This window comes from Rissa tridactyla, chromosome 1, assembly GCF_028500815.1.
Source record: "Rissa tridactyla isolate bRisTri1 chromosome 1, bRisTri1.patW.cur.20221130, whole genome shotgun sequence".
Lineage (NCBI taxonomy): Eukaryota > Metazoa > Chordata > Aves > Charadriiformes > Laridae > Rissa > Rissa tridactyla.
Window position 1 is genome coordinate 5,513,391 of NC_071466.1, and position 22,086 is coordinate 5,535,476.

At 40.5% G+C, this 22,086-nt stretch overlaps 1 protein-coding gene across 5 annotated transcripts in view; it reads left to right on the forward strand.

Moving 5' to 3' along the window:
* TENM4 (teneurin transmembrane protein 4) overlaps positions 1-22,086 on the forward strand; it is a 625,745-nt gene that overhangs the window by 423,991 nt on the left and 179,668 nt on the right. For 4 of the 5 annotated variants that reach the window (XM_054222439.1, XM_054222458.1, XM_054222476.1 and 1 more), the window contains 3 exons: positions 8,827-8,997; positions 13,970-14,184; positions 18,558-18,768. In XM_054222439.1, coding sequence (XP_054078414.1) covers positions 8,827-8,997; positions 13,970-14,184; positions 18,558-18,768 — 597 coding nt within the window. The remainder of the gene's footprint in view (positions 1-8,826; positions 8,998-13,969; positions 14,185-18,557; positions 18,769-22,086) is intronic. The other variant, XM_054222467.1, reaches the window with a different exon arrangement.

Genomic DNA, 22,086 nt, shown 5'->3' on the forward strand with positions numbered 1-22,086 from the left:
GGGAAAATATTATTTTACTGAGAAAGGCCTGAGCGTGTGTAACACCAAATTTAGTAGAGCTGTGGGGGCTGAAATCAGCTTCTTCAGTGCAGTAAGCTGCCTTATAGCAGCAAAGCGTTGCTGGGGTCAATCTTCCAACTTCCTATTCTACTTTCACAGTGATGTAGAAGGTGAAGGAAATTACAGATTGTATTTAAGCAGAGGGCTCCTTGGATAAGCTACACCACCTTTATATCTTTTTTTTTTTTTTTTTCCTACAGGTTTACACTTTAAAAAATCCTCCTAAAAATACCCATAAAAATATTTAAATATACCCATTTAAAACTGCATTTTCCTTTTCCTGCCACAAGCTGCTGTAGCACTGGAGGGGCCAGTGATCATTTATTAGTGGTGTGAATGGACAATCACTTGAAAGTCTTTGATCCCTGGGGGTAATTAGGAAGACATTGGATAGGAAGCGCTGACTCTTTGCATTGAACAAACATTGGGTTTAACTGCTTCGTTTTATAACACGCCTTTCTAGTCTCTTCCTTGAAGATTTCAAAGAAAGTGATGCTTCTGCTGGAAGCTTTTTTTTTCTTCTCTATTAAGAGCAATTGGCAACTAAATTAAAATGTAAAGTGTTCTCCTAAGAAGCAACTAATACTATTCGGTAGACCATCTGCTTCTATCTTGGAAATCTTTGATACAGCTCTTCAGTCAGGAGGGGTCAAAGAATAACTGGGTTATGTCAAATCCAAGCAAGTAAAAGCATTTACAGCCGGGATTTGGGGTGATTACCACAGTGCTTGGTTTTCCTTAGAGGCAGTTCCCAGTCTGGTGGCAAAATTTTAAGAGGTAGGAAGCTCTCCATCATTTGAATTTCTCCTTTGCACATGGTGATTCTGATTGAGGGAAGGAAGAAACCTGAATTATCTCTGGAAGAACCACTTCTGGTACTTGCACAGTTTGAGCTCTGAACGTGAAGGAGTGGTCAGGCAGGATCCCAGGAATCTGGCTGTATCCCATAGCTTGTGTCTGTACTGGGCTGGCTGTGAAAGCACCTACCACTTACTGTAGGACATCTGAGGTCCTCAAAAACCCCGCAAACAAACACGATGCAGGTATCTCTCTCTTTTATCATCTAAATGCTTCATCCTAATCCCTTCACTCAGGGATGGGGGGATACAGATTCTCCAGTTCTCAGCATGAAGAACTCACAGCCCAGCCTGGCACAGTGTCTTTATCCCCAGCCTGTGAAGAAGGCTTGTAAAGCCTTTTTTCTCGTTGAAGGTGGATCACCGAGCAGTCAGGAAAGGGGCCAGATGGGGAATTTACAATAGTGAGCATTACCCTAAATGTCCCTCCCTGTGCCTTTTTTTTGTATTTCTAAACTATTGTCTTGTGTCAAATAAATCAGCAGGCCAGGAAGCAGAGCCATGGGACCTCCCAGCCACAAGCTGAGAGCCTTCACTTAAACAACATGTAATCAAGCTGCCTTTTGGGCTCCGTTCCTTTGTGACCTATTAATTTTACATGTCTAGCTGCACAGCGGCCCCGATCCAGCTGGGTTGCGCCGAGTGCTGTGTGTTTGTTCGTTCAGGCAGAGGACGATTTCAGAAATCAGGTTTTTCATTCCTCAAGTAAGAGCTTCACGCCATGGAAGGAGAGTATTTACTCATAGGAAATAATTTTAGATGCTAGAAACACAGAGCGCTGTGCAGAGTTTTCGGTCACCAGGTAACTGCAGAAGTCCAGGCAAGAACTGGCCGTGCAGGAATCCCTCTCTCCTTGCCCCACAGCCTCTGGCTCAGTGACGCTGTATGTATGTGTAAATGGTGTGAATTCACAATATTACAGGCCATTGGGATCTTTGGGCAGGATCCTAGATTTCAATTCCAGACCTGAGAAACTGTTAGGCACTTGGATGTTAAATTACTCCAACACTGAAAATGTCCCATGCCCTTAGATCAACGCTAGCTTGGGTCTGTCTGGTCCCGGACTTGATCTTACAGACAAGGAGATGGGGTACAATATACAGCACCCAGACTTGCTGCTGGTACCCTCTTCTGACACCAGTAGAGCCATAAAGCCACTTCAATCCTTGACCCTTGCTGCATTGGTATGCCCTGCCACCCTGGGACACAGGACCCTCGTCCAGCACTGAAATGGAACAGAGCTGTAAGAGAAAAACAAACAGGTTGATTTCTTTTTTTATTGTTTGTTTTACTCTTTCTATTCTCCTTAATCTTGCGTGCCTCTTCCTTGATTTATTGAAGATTGACAAACCAGTGATTATTTCATGCTGAAAGGCTCCTTTTCATAACATTGAATGCCACAAAAATATGATTAATTCTGCAACAGTCAATTCTCCCACTTTACAGAAATCATATAATTTCAGTGTAGAGAGAGACAGTTATCCAGATAATTACAGTCAAGTTTATTTCAGAGACAGGAGTGAAAGCAATACATTTACTTGAGTCAAAATGAGCCCTGAGTAATTCAGTGGTGGAATTCAGCTTTTTTTCAATTAGGAGAAAAAGCAAAACCTCAGGTCTCATTTTAGAGAGTGTGTTATTGTAAGTCCGACTGTCGAACCTGAAGGTTAAAGAGGAAAATGCAACCACCATGTATCTTATGTTTGATTCCACAAAAAGAGGGGAGAGCAAAGAAACAAGCCATATAAATGTCTTCCCAACCACTGACTGAGCTTCAGCTGTTTTTCCTATTCCAAGCCCCTTTTACTTTTTTTCTTAGCTTTCCTTTGTTCTTTCCTAACCTCCTCCTTTTTCTCAGTTTCTCGTTCCGTATTTTTCTCACCTTCTTCCCCTTTCTCATTTTTATCCTTGATCATTCCAGCTCTTTCTTCTCAAGCTGTCTTTTCCCATGTTCTCCTTTGCCCCATGCCGCACCAGGGGGGAGCTTTGGAAAACCATTCTCCCTACCAGGAGTGGTCCTTTGGCTTGTGTTGGCTTTGGCTTTGCTGTCACCAGTGCAGTGAGGTGCTTGCAGAAACCAGTGCTTGTAGAACCAAACTCTTCTCTGGGTCGAGCCCAATGTTATTTCAGCTGAGCTGAGGAGGGTGGAGTGGTTGTGCAGAGAAGCCTGGCTTTCCTAAAGCTTGTGCACTCCCCTGTGTTATTTATGCAAAATATACTGACATCCTTAGATAAATATGGATTCAAAATGTGGAGCATTCTTAGTGTAAAAAGACTGACTTGGTTTTTCAAAGGAGAAGCCCAAAAGACTTTCTTGCCTGCGTGCCATTTACTCCATGGGTTCGCTGTAAATCCAGGCTGTGCACCAGCCTCATGGTGGTGATGATTAACTTGGTGTTTTTGTTGAGTTTCCATTCTGAGAAACTCTTTATTCATCGTTCGGGGCAAGATCAGTTGGTAACTGTAAAACAGTTGTCATTTTATTCGTTCCTTAGCTTCTTTAGGAGCTTCGCCTGGGTGAGGGATCACCAGGCCAGCAGCCCTACCTGCGGGACGTAGCTCTGAGAGGCAGAAGGCAGCATCAGCGCCTGTGAGCTGCTGTGAGAATGGATTTAACAACACTGTCGAAGCAGCTGGTGGCTTCAGCCATAGCCTTAATTTCAAACATCGCAATTGATTGGTTTGGTTATTTATTACACTTAGCTTGCTGCTGTGGGCAAAGCAACAAGCTAATAAAGGGCCAGCAGTGTGTTTTTCAATTTTTTTGCTGACTGGTGTGGTTTCTGGGGGTCTCATATGCTTCAGTAAGCATGTCTCGTCTTTTCTTCTCCCTGTGATCTATCACAATCATCTGCCTCTCTCTGCTAACTCCTTCGCTCCATCAGCCTGTCCCAAGAGATGTCCATTTTGTTGACCATGTGAATTATTATCTTTGTTTGTCCTTTTTCATTCTAAATGCTGTAGCAGTTTCTTTGTTCTCTACTCTGCTGAGTAAGTTATTTTGACTTTGGTGTTTTGCTGTGTCATAAGCAAGTGGCGATAATACAAAGATACCAAAAAGCCTGGATATCTTCAAAACAAAGTTGGAAACAATGTTCCTCTTTATTTGGCTTAATAGCATCAGATAATGTTGCTTATGGCCTCCACAAACAGCTATGGGGTAGGAATAACGCAGTACAGGATGAGATAATGTGTTAAAACCTAAGGAATCATGATCCTGAATACTTGGTTCCACCACTATGAACTTGGATTTATTTGAATGGTTAAATAGCTCCACTGATGCTAAAGTATTTGTAAATTTGCTTTGCTAAAGTGAATCTGAGTCCAGCAAAGGAATAGCCACATCACGTTGCTGTGGTTGAAATGCTGAACTCAGCGAAGTAACCAGACCCTGAAAGGACTGGAGTTCGGCTTCCTTCTTTTCCCCACCAACAAGAAGGCCTGAGGTGACTTAGGACTGAGGATAATTCTGTTACCCACTCAGCAAGTTTCAGGGCACTTTTTGCTAGCACTTAGCTACCATTAAAAGGTTGTGCAAGCCGAAGATTTGATGTCAAACATGAGCCCCAGATGCCTTTGTATCATCTAAGTTGTTGGTGCTGAAACAGCCGCGAGAGGACACAGGCAGGGTTTCCCCTAAGTATTGTTTCCATTCCAAGAGAAGGCAGACAAAAGAGTTTTATTAGCCATGGGAAATATAATGAAAGCTTCTGCAAAGAGCGTGTCATGAGGCTTCCTAGGCAGTGAAAGCTACGTGGTATTTTACAAAAGGGTACACTTTAATGATCGTTAATTGCAGTGTGCTCTTTTAATACATGGGGAGCCTTCAATATCTGAGTATCTACTGAGAATCATGTTGAGGAGGGAGTGGGAGAAGGACATGGGGGCTTTTAGGAGGGCATTTGCTCTTTGTGAGCCACATCTCACATCTGGCTGAGCCGAGGAGAAAGCAAAAAAAGCCAGAGAAAATGTCAACAGTGGGTTCAATCGACCTGGAAACTGAGAACATCAGGAATCTCAAACTATTTTTACAGCTTCACTTTACTTTTAGGAACATTAACACTTCAAAGTACATGATTGTGCCTCTTATCCATGGTTCCAGGGTTTTTCCCTGCTTATGGCCTTCTTTTTTTTTTTTCTACAAGAAAGGACTTTTCATCAATTTAGCAAAGAACCAGGTTGATTTGTGCCTCTCCTAAAACCTTTAAACAACTGTGTGCATCAACAGTTTTACACATCGCACTGAGATGTAGAGACCCAAAACATCCGCTGCTGTTACCGTTTGACTTTTTAGCATGACTATGGCAGCTGGGAGGAGCAAGCAGAAGAAATCTTCCACCCCCTTGCCAATCAGACACTACTGGTATTCCGTAGAATCATAGAAATACTAGTGAAAAACACTTAATTAGGTGATTTCCTATTAACATACCTGCTACAAGAGTGTGTTTCCAAAGTAAATCAGACTCTTTGTTCTGGTTTCAGGAAGGCTTTTGTGGTTATTTCCTACCTGCAGCAGAAATTGCGTGATGTCTGTTTGCCTTATGGGTGGGAATATTTAGAGGCTTTTATTTTGTGCTTAGAAACATCAAATCAGAAACCCCAAATAGTGCATTAGCTCCAAACTTCTGCACTCAGTTTTCTGGATTAGTTTTAAGCCACTTTTAGTAATCAAAATGCTCTTCAAATAATTCTCTGTGTTTCTCAGATTTTTGCGCTTTCGTATGCATGCTGTGTATAGATCTCATTCTCATGGGTCATCACTGGAGACCTTCTTACAGCCTTTCAATACTTAAAGGGGGCTTATGAGAAAGGTGGAGAGAGAACTTTTTTCCAGGGGCTGTAGTTACAGGACAAGGGATAATGGTTTTAAACGAAAAGAGGGGAGCTTCAGATTTGATATAAGGAATTCTTTACTATGAAGGTGGTGAAACACTAAAACAGATTGCCCAGAGAAGTTGTGGATACCCCATCCCTGGAAGTCTTCAAGGTCAGGTTGCATGGGCTTTGAGGAACCTGATCTAGTGCAAAATGTCCCTGCCCACGGCAGGGGAGTTGGACTACATGACCTTTAAAGGTCCCTTCCAACCTAAACTATTCTATGATTCTTTGATTCTATAATCTGTGTGATGATGGGATCAATGTACCCAAGAAACTTTTTGCTTTAGACAAAATCTTTTAGTCAAAGACAAAAGTTAACATATTAATGCAGGCCTTTTATCTCTGTGTGATAAAGCAGTACCTATGGTACAGAAATTTCTGTCATATTTTCTATGTTGGGACATTGTAAGACGCTTTGCAAACATTTAGGAATGAATGGTGACATGGAATGGTTGATTCACTTGCTCAAGGGGATGGATAATGTGCAGAAAAGCTGTAGCTTCCAGGCTACCAGTTCTGTCGTTACACTGAAGCAAGATGTTCCCTTCATAAGACATGTCCTCTCAGGTGTTTTTAAATGCATTTTGCATGCCTGGAAGAAATGCTCACAGCTTTCCCACTACACCTGAAACAATGCTGAGTTCTTCACCTTCACTTTCTTGCAGTAAATAATGATGTACAAGCAACAACTTCCTCCTAAGGAGAGGAGGGAAAACAATGTCCTTTCGGGGAAACAATGGCCTCTCAGTTCCTAAGAGAGTGTATGTGGCACTTATACTATGATATCCAAAGGGTAGAGCAATTCAAATGATCTAGTGGGAAAAAAAAAACACTGGCTCAATTCCTGCCTGAACCAGTGATGCCCAGTATAAGCTCACGCAAGTTGTAATGTGAAGACATCTGTTAAGTGGAGTTGGGATTAAGCACTTAGGGCCAGCAGAGGAGGAGTGAACAGTACAGTTTTCGTTCTGCTTGGAACTACAAACGTCCCTGTGGCTAAACATGAGAACTTGTGCGTGCTCAGAGCACGTAAGCCCCTGAGCTCTGTAGCTGCTCAGCAGCACTCTGGTCCATGGAGAGGTCCAGCCTGGATGGCATTCCCAGGCAGCATCCAGTACTGAGCTTAGCACAAAAACTGCTGGCGGAGGGGAGCATGAAATGCCTGTTGGGGCTTGTGGGCCTGTGAGCGTAGAGTAAGTTAAGTGAATTAACATACAATCACATTTTGATGCCCAAACAAGTGAACTGAGTCAGTCCTTTAATCTGCTGTACTTCTCTTTTTCCTTTCTGTGAAGTAGAAATAGCAGATTCCTACCTGATGAGGTTTTATGAGGTTAATAGCTACGAAGTGCCCAGGCACTCTGATGATGCGGGCTGTATAAGCACAAAGATATTATGCAAGCAGAGCAATGCCAAATACTTGATGCAAATTCCTTGCTCCCAGCCTGATTTCCTCTCTTCCATTGCACAGTTTCTCTGCCAAGTAAATATACTCCTTTGAGACAAAAATACTGGCCCCCCTGCCTAAAGTATCCTGGTTGAATTACCAGTTGTGTTTGTGGCATTCCTTCTTGGTATGTGTACACGTATAAATATGTTCGAGTTTTAGGCAGGTCCTCGGGAGACTCTCCTCTTACATGGTAAAAGGAGAGTGTTGCTCTCCTGTTTTGTGATGTCGTAGTAGTGCAAAGACAAGCTTATTCATGTTAGTCAATGATAGGTGACCTAATTGAGACTGAAGTGGAAAAAAATCACTGATTTTGCTAAATTGCCTAAACATGCTGGTTTTGGAAAACTGCTCAGATTACCTTTCAGTCCTCTTGAAAAGATTGTTCCTGATGCACAGGTTTAAATACACTAACCACTTGTCCCTGACAATGTTTGCCAAGCTCAGATGTATCTTTGTGAATAAAATGAGAACTACAGGCAATGGAAATGCTCTATTTTTTACTCTTTTTGTTTATGCTAAATGGCAATGATGCTAGTGTCATTGTAGAGTTTCTTGGAGAAATTATAGTGTAAAATATCAAGGCGTTCCCTTAAAAAAGAAATGTCATTACAAGTGTAGCAAATATCGGATCATTTAGTTGTGTAGAGCCTGAAGCTAAACTGGATGCTGATTGAGTATGAAATGTTTATGTTGGGGACGGAAGAACTGATATGGGAAGCCACGTTCTTTTGCTTTATATTTTCAAGGGGCAAGTATTAGTTGTATAAGCATATGATTTTCCATACTCCTCATACATGTGTTTGCTTTTTAAGTATTCTGTCTTGTTCCTTAATGTCACTTGTCTTTACTGAATGCCTTGAAATAGATCCAGATGTGCGCTGGATGACTTTGCATGGCCCAGAAACCTACAGAGAGCTATGCCCTGGTATCACACAGCTCTAAATGGTGCTGCTTGTTTTCCAACGTTGAGGCTGTAGCTTTGATCTGAATAGGAGAGTTGTGCCAAGGAATGCTCAGTCATAGTCGCTCGCTTTTGTGGTGCTGAACACAAAGGCACGTGTGCAAGATGGATTTTAAATTGCCTTAGTTTTCACTTGGTCTTATTCAGGAAAAACTGACAGAGATGTCTGTAAGAGCTTCTGTGCATAATTGGTGGGGAAGAAAAATAATGCTATGAATACAGCAAAACAAACCAAAGTGCAGTTTCCTGGGATGTATTGGTATGTTGATAAATAATACTCCTTGTATTTCTGTGTTCACTGCATTGTCACCCCAGGATTGGGAGCTTTCTGAAACACTGTGCCTGGTTATTCTCTCACGTAGGCCATGAGTCAGGAGTGGTTCTACTGGAAGAAGCAGAGTGGATTGGTACAGCTGATCTAAAATGAGTTTAAGTGGGTGGAGAGACCTGGGGAGTTGGTATGGTAAAAGCAGCAGGGGCTGTCTAATTACATTAATCCCATTCTTATCCTGAAGCATTGACCGCTAATAAGGCAGTGGAGCCGGGGTTTAGAAAGTGCCCCTGTAGTTCTGAAACTCTCCCAAACAGAAAAAGATGACTTTTCTCATTACTCACCACAGCCATGCACCTGTTTGGCCTAAACTGGCACCTGCAGCCGATGGAAGGGCAGATGTATGAAATCACGGAAGACACAGCCAGCAGTTGGCCAGTGCCAACGGACGTCTCCTTATATCCTTCGGGGGGCACAGGGTTAGAGTTACCTGACAGGAAAGGCAAAGGAGCCAGTGAAGGTATGGTTGGTGTGTGTCCATGTTGTGAGTCTTCTGTCTGCCTCTGAACTCCAGCCATCCAATCTCATGTTCCATTACCCTCAATGCTGACATCATCAGGTGCTTTTTCCAGTCTTTCACATCTAGAACTAGTAGTCGTCGGTCGTGTTTCCATATGTTTCTAAGTTTCATACTCTTCTGATGTCAACTAATGTGATAAAACTGTGTGCAACCCTCACCACACATCTAAGGCATTCTCAAGGTGGAACCGTTTGCACCATATCTCACAGGCTACAGAAGGCCATCATGAAAACCCTGCCTCAGGTGGCTGTTTTCATGGGAAAAAAACATGTAATGAAAATTAAATGATTCCATGAGCATTGGATCAAGCTTTCTCTACAACAGTACAAAAGTGTTTGGGTTTGCCTACTCATTGCCACCTAATACCAAATGTTTTGAGGACCAAAATATTTACTAAGAGCTATTACACTGTGAGTTTTGTCACTCCAGAGTTGGACATGGTTTTGCAAAAGTGGCCAGATAAAAGGAGTCTGTCACAATGTTGACAGCTTGCAATTTTAACTCAAATTAGCAGCAACTGCTGGTTTGTCAATTCAGCAGTGCATTATCCAGCAGCTTTACATCTTACTGGGCTTTCTATAGAGGCAGCACTGCCAAAACCACCTGCAAGCTCTGCAAAGGAGAGGTGTTTTATCATTCCCAAGACTTAGCTGGAGAAATGAGAAATTCAAATTTTCAGAAAGCTCTTTTGTTTGTATGTCACGCTTCTTTATATGAGGCTAACAGATTCCAGTAAAATCGAAGTCATTGGCTATTTTTGGTAGTTATTTTGGGAGAGGAAGTTTTGTAGGTAAGAGATAAGAATTGTGCTACTGTTCTGGCAACTCATTGAACTCAAAAGTTTCCACAGAGTTCCCTAGACTTTGGCTGAAAGCCTGTGTTTACATGTTTAATTTAAATTAATTGTAGTATTTTTTTTTCTTTAAGAGCTTATCTGTCTTTATTAGTCCAAACAAAGGCCATAATTATGTGTGTTCCTTAAAACAGTGTATTTACTGTCAACTGATGGCTGACATCAAGTTGCTACAAGGAAAAATCAGCTACGTGGGATATTCTCAGCAAACCTTACCAGACACTCCAGCAAGCTGCAGATGTCCCTGCTGGTGTATTCAAAAATACTTCACGACAGATCCTTTTTTTTTTCCCCTCCAACTTGCCTTATGTTTTATTTTTGAAACATCTAGTTTTGATCTGTCTATTTCCTTTTAAAAGTCCAAATGAAAATAAATGGATGTATCCCAAACTGCCGTCCAAGTCAAAGACCTCCACTTGATTTCTTTTTCAGCCACGCTTACCGTCACAGCAGTAGAAGTTTCAATTGCTGCCAAAAAGCTCTGCTAAAAGAGAAATCTGGGAAATACCCTAGTTATGTCATTAGAAGACCCCTTAAGATAGTACTTTGTACAGATCTTAGGGAATCTGTGGGTTTTAGAGGAGAATAACTTGTCCTGACTAAAAAACACATTAGGAGAAGGTCTTTCTTGCAGGAGTATCCTGTCCAGCCTTCAAATGCAGTGCTCTCCCCATCAGATGACCATATAACTAATTCTGGACTAGCAGTGTTGCATGGCTGCTATTCTAAAGCAGAATGCTGAAATTTATATAAAAAAAAAATGCATTGAAATATATTTGAAAGTCTCCTTGATCACAGTGAGATCGGCTGGAATGTGTTAGAATTTCCGTACAGCTGATGGGAATGAATCATTGCCGATGTCTTGCCAGTTCTCCACATTCAGTCTCATCTGTGGCTCCGCTCCAGCACTGCGTTTACCTGTGTTTAAACCCATCCCTATTTACCAAAGCACTTAATCACATGCTTATACTTAAGCATGTAATTAACTGCAATTGAAGTCAGAGAAATGGAAGCCAGTTCTTAAGTGTTTTGATGAGTCAGGGTACCTTGCTGTCAAAAACACAAGCAGATCCATCAAAATGAAATAGTTCATTTTGATATCCAAATAAATTAGGAATAGTTGCTACAGCAACTAGAAAGTTCAAGGTGAATGTGTGGAAAGAGCAAAGTAATTGGCAGCCCAATTAAGAATTCAGACCTGAAGTTAATTTTAGGGAGTCAGATATTCTGATTAAAACCTAATTTCTGGTTAGGAGCTGAAATGGCTTTCTTATTGTACTTTCTTTATGAAGTATCCGGTCCATAGGGCCTGATGTTACTCTAGGCTAAACCTGATGAAAGAGGGATGGATTTCAGGGGCTGAATTCAGCCTGGTGAAGAGAGCCTTCCTTTGGGCTTCTATTTCGGGATAAATGTCACCCGCTGGCAACATGATATAACAGCTCTTAGGATATCAGCTTCTCAGGCGTACAGCTGGCCACCAAGAGGAGACATGAACTTTGTAATTGCGTGTACAAACAATTATTTCTGTGCAATTGAATCAATCGCAGAAGCATTTTTGCTCGCCGGAGCAAGTGCCGCTCTCTGTACAGGCAGAATACGTGCTGTGCTCACTTTCTGCAGGCTACCCCTTGCATAGCAACGTCTATCGTATTCACTTCTCACCTTCCCTGATTCACTCCGCTGTACGGTCTTTATTAATGGGCAATCATATCAAATGCTTTAGGTTTTCATCTGAATTTCTAAGAATCTATAAAGCATGTCAGTGGTAATCAGAAAAATATATCCTTCATTTGAACCAAAACATAGGGTGTCTTTAGCTCTTTCTTAATAGAATCCTGAATCTTTCCATCTTACAATAATGGAATAACAAACTTTGCATGAAGGCATGGGAACTTTCCTTTAATCCTGCCAGCGTGAAAAGTAATTTTAGTACGCCAAATAAATATTAACAGTCCAGTTGATAAAATAATCCCCTTCGGAATCAAGCTAGTTGATTTTCATTGGACAATTGAACTCTGTCAGCACAAAATGATTTGGAAGGAATGTCTGTTTACCTAAGCTGCTTCTGATTATTAATATACACTTTGACTAAAAAAGGTTAAAGAGTCAGCACATTTCCCCCCTGTATTTATTTGAATGCGATATAGGAAGATAAGTGAGGATCTTATAAAATTATCAGTAGCATTTTTCCTGTGAACACATGTACACCCTTTGCTTTCTGGACTGTGCTGGTATGTGTAATACTTCTGCCACAAGATAGCACAGAAATTAAACAGGCCATCAGGCCCCTCTCCCACAGTGCACTTAAGCAGTTGCTAACTTTAAATAAGGGCTTAGTCTTATGTGGACCAAAAGTTCTGCTAAAAAGTTTTACATAAGTAAAAACAAAACAAAAAAAAGAAAAAAAAAGAGAGAAAAATTCTCCATCCTACGAAGAAACATCTTCAGGGGCTTCTTTTGTTAATAGTTAATATGCATATAATTTCTATAGGGATTTTACAGAAACAATTTGTGTCTGTTTCTCCTGGAGAGTTTATATTGGGGTGAAATATAGAGAAGTTTAAGGAAATACTATTACATAATAGTATATTACATAATAGTATATGTAGTATATGTAATAGTATATTACATAATTAATATTACATAATATTAAAGGAAATATTATAATTTGAAACAATAAAATGAAAGGTTGTTCTACCAATCACCTTTTCAACACGACAAGTAAATTCTAAGATTATTTGACTCGAATTCATGATGGATGGGAAAAGATATTTTTGTTTCCCATTTCCCAAATGTCAGTTCTGGAAGAAAAAAAATCTGACAATGTGATTTTTCTACAAAAGCTTGTGTGTTTCTGAAAGTTCCCTTCTCATTTTGTTAGAATCGCTTGATCTGTGAAACAGAGAGTAGTTTGCTGTAACGGCAGGGAGATAAGACAACAAAATCATTTGAATTTCTAAAATGAATAATTAGTCCTTGTTGGTGACATGATGCTGTCCTTACTAAAGCCAAAATATTTCAGGTGACACTACTGCATACTTTTTAACTAGAAGTGTCCTTAAATAAAGGCTGTTTGCTAAGCAGTTGCCTTTGTCATGGTGTTTATGCACTGCAGGTAAAGCCGTGGCCACTGCTTATAGCGAAGGCTGAAAAGGCATTTAGTTTTCATTCCCTGGACTTCCTTTGGGTCCTGATTTTTGAAGCGGTCACCAGTTTGGAGAACTGTGAGTGTATGAATTTCTAACCTGGAATTTCTCAGACGTGTTTTTCAGGGATGCTGAGCTCCTTGCTGACTCCCTTGGACGTTATGGCATGTACCGATTGCCATCCGGATACCCCGGCTCTCCAGCCTGGTGGTCGCTTTAAGAAACAGATGCCTCCATTTGTTCATCTTCTGAAAGAAGATGGATAATCGTAACACACTTTACGGATTGTACTGAAACCCAATTAAAACCTCTCATGTTTCTTAGCAGATATTACTCAAGTGCAGGGTACGATTTACTTCATTTCTCTCAGTCCTTTTTTTTCTTTAGCTTTTTATGGACTGTTGAACAAATTTCAAATACTGTTACCACTGTCAAGAACTGAGTTAATAGAGAAACATTTTCCTTTCCGCACTTAGGCATCGTTCATGCTGCTGTCCTCCACACTACCATTCCATTCTGTGACACGCGTCTACCTCACTATTACTACACTTCTCTTTGCTAATTTAGTAATGACTTCTCCATCCGTGAGCCTGTATTCACTTAGGATATAATGTCAGATGATTTATTCTTATCTCCACAATGTAATTACACGCTCTCTGATGTTGCAATTTAAACAAAAGGCCATTTCTCTCCAGGTTGCTCTTCCCACATTCATGTTTTCAAACAAAACAGTTACTGAAGCCAGGAATAACCTAGCCAGTTTTTCCTCCCATAATCATATGGATTGTCTATACGAAGTACTCTGAAGACCTGAGGACACTAATAGGCTGTTTCTCAGAAATACCAGTATGATTGGATTACTTTTAGGATCTCAGGCTAATCCAAGATTTTTGTTCCTGTGTTTTGGCAGGAAAGCCCAGTAGTTTCTTTCCAGACGACAGTTTTATAGACTCTGGAGAAATTGATGTTGGCAGACGAGCCACACAGAAGATCCCTCCTGGTATCTTTTGGAGATCTCAGGTGTTCATCGACCACCCAGTGCATCTGAAATTCAACGTGTCTTTAGGAAAGGCTGCTCTGGTTGGCATCTATGGCAGAAAAGGCCTCCCACCGTCACATACACAGGTAATGGGACCTCATTTCGATTAAATACTAGTTGTCTTAAATTGCATGTTTTTTTTATGGCTTATTGTTTTATTTCTGCTATTTCTTTCAAGAATTTGTTGCTTTCTTGCAAGATGTTAAAGGTCATCCACCTGGAGAAAGATAAACAAATGACAGTTGCAAAATTTACAGACATTAACCTGGTGGGCTGTAGGCACAGGCAGAGCAGGCGGTTGCCTAAGGCAGCAAGCTGCCAGGGGAGGAAAAGGGTTTTGTGGGCTGTTGGTCACTGAGGGTAGCAGCCGGTTGCTCCTAGCGGCATGAGATACCACCTTCTCCATCCAGTGCCCCTTGCAGCAGCAAGCCACACTGCAACTGCATCAAAAAGAATCATCTATTAAGCAGTCTTGAAGAATGAGGGTGGTGAGACACTGGCCCCGGTTGCCCAGAGAGGTGGTGGAGGCCCCATCCCTGGAGACATTCAAGGCCAGGCTTGATGAGGCTCTGAGCAACCTGATCTAGTTGAAGATGTCCCTGCTTACCGCAGGGGGGTTGGACTACATGGCCTTTAAAGGTCCCTTCCAACCCAACACATTCTATGATTCTATGATCTCGGGTCTGTCTCCCTCTTTCAGCCTCTGCCTTTCCCCCTGCACGGTAAGAGCAGCAGGACCCCAGTCACTTACCCTCACGGGAGCAAGATTCACTTGTGTCTTCTGTACTGAAATGCCTTGAGCCAACTCTTCACATCATGCATGTTGACTGTCAGGTTAGATCGAGATTGGTCAGGGCCCAGTAACTGGTGTGTAACCAACAAAATCTTAGGCAGAAATCAAAATTTAGTTATTATTCTGTAGGACTAAAATGAAAGCAGTTGCTTTTCTTGACACACCTTGTCAAAAACCATGTCAAGAAATCACTTTCTGGGAAAAACTCCGAAGATCCCTTAAATAAGGATTTTGTATATTATATTCTCTACTTTCCATTTCAATTTCTAAGCTGCTCTTAACCAGATTGATTAATACATTAGAGCATAACTTTCATTGGCAATGCAAAGCATCTTACTCCCACTTGCATCGGCAAGTTATCAAAGTATTACCAGGTTTATATTAATTTCATAACATACCCTTGCCTCCATTATTAACTGAAAAGCCTAGCAACCAACACAACTATTTCAGATTTATAGAAATACCCTGCCTTTTTTCCTTTCTTTTTGAACAAACAAATATATTTATTACAATCTTTCTGGGTAATATGGTATTTCCTACATATTAACACACCTGCAACTTATTTATGTCAAAGAGGTGTCATAAATCTACACTTCCTCTGCCTATTTTTCTGCACAATTAAAATATTTCAATAGGATCAGCAGGTCGTAAATTCAGTGACACAGTAGTGCTGTTCTTGCCCATTTTTAATCAGTCTCTTTTTACAGGGAGTTTCAAACGTTTAAAACTTAAAGCTCCTGTATTATTTAAATAAAAACTCAAGTCATGGTTGCATAATACTAACTGTAGATCAGAAGTCGGTATTGATTTTACTTGTTTTTTATCATTATTAATTTCTGTTATGGATCAGGAGTTATTACATTAATAGTTTCAGTTGTTTAAATAACAAATGTAAAATTTAACACCTAAACCTCAAGTCTATTGACCTTAAAACAAAATCTTTATTTTTAGCAGGACACTATACCCAACCATAGTAATGCCATCAGCAATTAAGAAGCCCACACGACTTCACCATTGCTGTTGGTTTTTTTTCTTTCACCTCATTTTTGCTGGGATATTCTGAGCGATTTGTCAGAGTCAGGACCTTTCCCATTTAAAACAGCGTGGTTGTGTATCAGTGGTTGTGTTTAAGTTGACGCCTCAGTTGAGAATGAGATGTTCAATGTGGGATGTGGCACTTGTTTGTCAATATTACATTCTGGAGGAGGCGATGCGCTTGTTCAGAATCCTCGTAAGTGCTGTTTTTTCTGTAGCCACTAATTGAGAGTTGCCAAGTCTATTAAAAAATCATCCTCTCAACCAAAATATCACCAAAAATAACCAGAGGGAGAGTTTATTCAAACAATAAAAATCATAGTACACTGATAGGTCATAAAACTGGTCCTGCTCTGAAGAAATAACTCAATGAAGCTGCAGATATTGAACCAATGTTGATTTATTACTTGTTAATATTTAATTTTGGTTTTAAATTATCCCTTTTTGTAGACTTATTATTTTATAAACCTGCTGTCAATAAAAAACATTGTTCTCCTTCTGTATATTTTTATATGATGTTCAATCTCACCATAGTTTATTAGTCTTAGGAGTCTTAGGAGTCATTAAATAGGTAACCTGTTTTCTGTGCTGAAATTGTAAACTTGTCTGTCATAGTTAATACATATTACACAAATCTCATCTTTTCTTTTGCATAATCCAGAGTATCTCCTGCACCCCATAAATGTACTCAATGAGTTTTATATTTCCAAATTTTGTAAGGAATTTCGTAAACAAGACTTTGGCAAAATGTCTGCTTAGATCAGTGATACAGTCTCCCTTGTATGAATTTAATAAAGGGTCAATTATTTTTCCCCAACCTATCTAGTTGATGGCAGTAGTAAAATTCTAGCTGATAATGAGGTTTTCTTCTGTGTTAATCAGGTATTTCTTCCATTTAGAAAATCCATCTTCTGTAGTGTGAGCCTTAGTATATATTCCTGGATTTGGTAAAATGTTAAAAGCCATATTTACCCATGCTAAAACAACAAACTATTCCACATTCTAGTTGAGAAACTTTCTCTGCCTGTGGTGATCTATCTTCTAGTCAAGGTTGCCAACAACCATGGACCCCAATAAGTAGGAAGAAATTGCGAGCTCCAAATTTCCGTAGTCTTAGAAATAGATCCTGCAGAAGCCTAAAATAGTTTACTGTTAACTAAAGGCATTTCTTCTCATTCTTCTCAACAAATCATAATAAAAGTTACACAATTTGATTATAGTCTATTAGATTTAATATTCCTAGATCAAATAATTTTTTAAACTCTTTTTAACCTAGGCCAAATTTTGTTAATCATAAATTTTAGGGATTGGCCATCACAGCGTGTGGGAGGCATTTTTCCATTTGTACGATTTGAATTGATTAATGTGATATTTTATCTACAATTTCCTTGCTTGCAATAACTCTAATTGCATATTACAAATCTCTGAATATATTAAAATGCAATAAAGCACAATCCATGTGTGGTTCAATTAATATTTACAGCTAGTAACTAGTAACTTTGCAAAGTCATCAACATCCACAGCAGCATCCTGCAAATATTTATAAAAATAAATTTTCACTTTTGGTAGGAAATCCTAAGCAAGCATAACCCAAATTGGACTGTAACAGCAGCAGCTCACCGTAGCTGGGTACAAGCTTATTTGACCAACTGGATGAAAGAAGCAAAACCCAGTGGAGTCAGGGAACAGAAAAATCTAAGCTGTGCCCCAGCTGCTGGGTTCTGCTCGCAGGATGTCCTGTTCACCTACACACACGATAAAAGTCGTGCTAGAGAAGGTTCACTTAACATCGGTGGTGTCTGCTAGCTTTCTATCTGACTCGTCCCATTGATATATTACCAGACAAAATACAATTATTGCAGAAAGTCGGTGGAAAGTTATTTAAATAGGGAACTAAATGTAGTTGCAATACGAGTAGCAAAACCATAGTAGTTGTTCAGCTGAAGTTACCCTGGTGAAAAATAAATATGTCCTTTTGAGGAAAACAAAAGCCACCCCCTAAATGGGACTTTTATATATCACTTTATCGCTTTTCCATCTTCATCTTCTATGATCTTTAAACCACTTTTGCTATTGCTAACCCTTGCTGGCTAAGCAAGATACTTCTGGAAAACCTCTACCAGAATTTATTTACAAATACCTCTTCTCTTTTTCTTGGACACCCATAGCAATTCTGGCAAACAACCCGGGCTAGGCTAGATACATTTTGCTGTCTATTTTCCTTATTATCCACGACACAAAGAAGCTAAAAAAGAAGCTTCTTGTCATCATACTTACAGTGCAATTTAGGCATGGTACCTGGACCTCATGTTTCCCTGCCTAAGTGAGAACACATCAGTAGGGTCAATATGCCCTAAGTCACATTCTAAATAAAGATCATTTTTCAATTCGTATAATTACAGAAACATACATTCATATACGAGCTATTTCCAAAATGGTTACTTTCAGGAGATCCATCATCATGCTTGAGTTTTACCAGAGAAAATCCTGTTTATGATGCTTCTGTAGATGTATGTTTCTAATAGTTGATGTGAAGTGTGTCTGTCTCCTTCACAAGACAGACCCAGACCAAGAGACTAAGCGTGAGGAAGCCTGAAACAGATACAACCATCACTCTTTTTTATGTTTCAGTTTGACTTTGTCGAGCTCCTTGATGGAAGACGTCTACTGACACAGGAGGCGAGAAGCTTAGAAGGACCTCAACGGCAACACCGAGCTTTTGTGCCCTTGTCCAGCCATGAGACAGGCTTTATCCAGTATTTAGATTCAGGAATATGGCATTTAGCCTTCTACAATGATGGCAAGGAATCGGAAGTGGTTTCTTTTCTTACTACTGCTATTGGTAAGGATTTCCTGTATTATTCCTAAGCGCCTAAATATGCCTTGAGGCCAGGTATTAACGCACATACTCAAATTGCAGGGTAGCTTTGTGTGGTTTCAGAGAGAATGCTTGTAGGGGATGTATTTAGCAACAGGCTGAATACCGTTAGGCCATAAATATCTCGTAATTATTTTGTAGGCCTTTTTAGTAACTATATCCGTAACGAGATTCTACCCAGTGCCAAAGATGGATTACAAGCTTGAAATTCTCTGCTTCCTTTTATTCCTTTGATCTTCCTTTTTATTTAGGTTTTTTATTTGGTTGGTCGGGCTTTTTCTCTTTCTGGAGCAGAGGTGTAGGAATGATTGAAGAGCACACAGCAGCACCATGCAACAGTTTTGTGTGACAGACAGTCCTGCCGTTGAGCGCTGTCAAAACTACTCAAGCTGGAGTTCAGGCAGATTACTGGCTTTGAAACTCCAATAAAGAGCACTGCAAGGCTTGATAATAGGAGCCACTATAACAGGAATCTTTGTTTCTCCTTGCTAACAGAAAGAAGCTGAGATTTCTTAAGAAGAACAAATGAACTAAACAGGTCTCTCGGTTTCCCTGGCAGTGAAGTGCGCTGCCAGTTCAGCGCAAAGGCACCGATGTGTTGCTGTTCGAGGAGGAAAGGATGCTGCCTGTGGGCTGCCTGACAGCTGAGCACACTGGGTCTTCTTCTTCTGTTTCTGATGCAATAATATTTCATTTTAAATTTGACTGACCTGCTGAAACTTCATATACCCAAATTCGTTCGGTTCTAATTTAAGGATTGCTCCATAAAGCTAGCACTCAGCTTTCTTCTAGCCGCGGTGATTGTTTAATGGACTTTTTTTCTTTGCTGAAAAAAGCAGACTCATTCCAAAGCTGCCATTAATCCCTCTCCCAGAAGAGGCATTGGTGCTGAGTCTCAGCTGTCTGCAATAGTTACCTAAGAGCTATGGGCTGTAATTTGTCTTGGCAGGTTAATTAAAAGTTTAAGTCTTATTAAAGCAAAGTCATTAAGATCCCAATATTCCGTTTTAGCACTAAAGTTTATTTAATGCAGAAGTGGAAACACTGCTGTAATACTCAGTGTTAAATTTAAAACCTGGAAATGCACATGTTCAATCCTGTTCACAGTTAAGCAACACCAGAAACAGTTGCATGTTAGCTTATGACATTGAAGTCTTGCTCTATAGAATGCAGATTTACTTTCATTTAGTTTGCCTTAGCAATTTGAGTTTTTGCTTACACTGACCACCTTCTGCCCAAAAGAACCTCGAGGTATTCTTCTGAAAGTGACTTTTTTTTTCCTTGTCTAAGAATGTCTGCAGTTTAAAATTTCTCATCACAGGAAAATCAGTAAGGCTGTCACAGCAGAAAACACTTTCGAAGCACAGTCACTAGTTCTTGTTTTCAAAGTGATGCTAAGTGATGTTCTAGCCAGACTTTTCTCTTGGCCTCGTTGCACTAACATGAGGTGATGAGGAAAGGACAAAACATTCATAATTTGCCTTTCAACAGTAGGGGAATTGTGTGGGTGAGCAGCGCGTCAGACTGTCTTTAAGACAATCCTATTTTTTTTTTGCTTACACTCCACTGTACCTTCATGACCATATGATAAGCAGAACAATCCATGTTTGACCTTGAATCATTCTGTCTTTCATTACAAGGAAGTTTTCTTTTGCTATACAAGAGAGAGCTTGGCCCTCGCAGCAGTGAGAGACTGGCCCAGGTTGCCCAGAGAGGTGGTGGAGGCCCCATCCCTGGAGACATTCAAGGCCAGGCTGGATGAGGCTCTGAGCAACCTGATCTAGTTAAAGATGTCCCTGCTCACCGCAGGGGGGTTGGACTAGATGGCCTTTAAAGGTCCCTTCCAACCCAACACATTCTATGATTCTATATGTGAGGGCGGTGAGGCACTGGAACAGGTTGCCCAGAGAAGCTGTGGCTGCTCCATCCCTGGAGGTGTTCGAGGCCAGGTTGGACGGAGCTTGGAGCAACCTGGTCTGGTGGGAGGTGTCCCTGCCCAGGGCAGGGCGTTGGAACTGGATGATCTTTAATGTCCCTTCCAACCCAAACCATTCTGTGATTCTATGTGTGGGAATCACGTTGCCCACTGGCAGCTGTATAGCAACACAAAGCTCTAGTGTACAGGAAACTGTTTAGGTACAAGCTGTATACTTTGAAACTCACTTGAGATAAGTAAAAATTTTAGATAGGAAGATGTGGTTTCTTGGTTAGAATTTGGCCAGAGAAGTGCAGCACTTTTATAAGTACCATAAAAAAATGTAATAGCCTTAACAACTTGGTACTTTTCTTAGCCTATATTTCAACAGCTTATTTAAAAAAAACAAAAAAGATAAATCAAGGCAGGTGTTCTGTGTAAATGTACTGTAATGCTTCAGAACCTTTCTAGTGTATTCATGAGGTCTGGCAAGACATGGTTGCTAGATTTTAAGTCTATAAATACTATAGTACTGTAGTGTTATAATTTTTGTCGGTGCCAGAGTAAAGAGGATACAGCAACCTGACACAGTGTTTATGAAACAGGGTGTAAAATTGCAATGCCAAACAAATAAATCAAGTCACACGTGATGTGAGCCTTAGATCTTTCTGTGTGGGGTGAGGAACCTGCAGAGGAGTTGTGTTGACTGTCAGAGGCAAGCTGCCATTTTAATTTGATTTTTGTGGCAGGAGTATATAGAAAAATCTCCCTTTATTATTGCACAGACATAGTGCTTACAGTGAGAGTGTGTTTGAAAAGTATAGCTGCAGGAAGAAGTAGGATCCCGTGATCTGAGAAGAGGACCAGCAGCCTGGAACTCCTGAATTCTGATTGATGTGCTAATTCCAACCCAGCCCAGGCTCACGCTTCAGCTGCCCACCATGGAAAACTGAGGAGAATGACATTTCCCCAGAGATGCTGCGAAGTTGATAGAACTGCTGGGAAACTGCATTAAGCATTAATTAATAATCACGGATAATAGTCGAAAGCACAAAATTGATAATGGTGATCATAACGATAAGTTCATAAAGCCAAACCATGCAGTCATTCCTCGGGGAACCCCCGCTGTGAGTGAGGACTCACCTGAGAAAAGGACCATCGCTTTTATTCCAGCCGTAAAAATGTTGAATGGAAAGGGTGCTGATTTTCCCAGTATATCTGCTATGTTCCAAGAGGCTGAACTTTTCAGAGCCAACAAAATCATTGCAGGCTCTGTATGACGATATCTGCTGCAATTACTGTGCAGCGCTTGTCTGGAATGATTTAGCCTCCATTATTCTAGAGAAAACTGGAGGAAAATGGGAAAA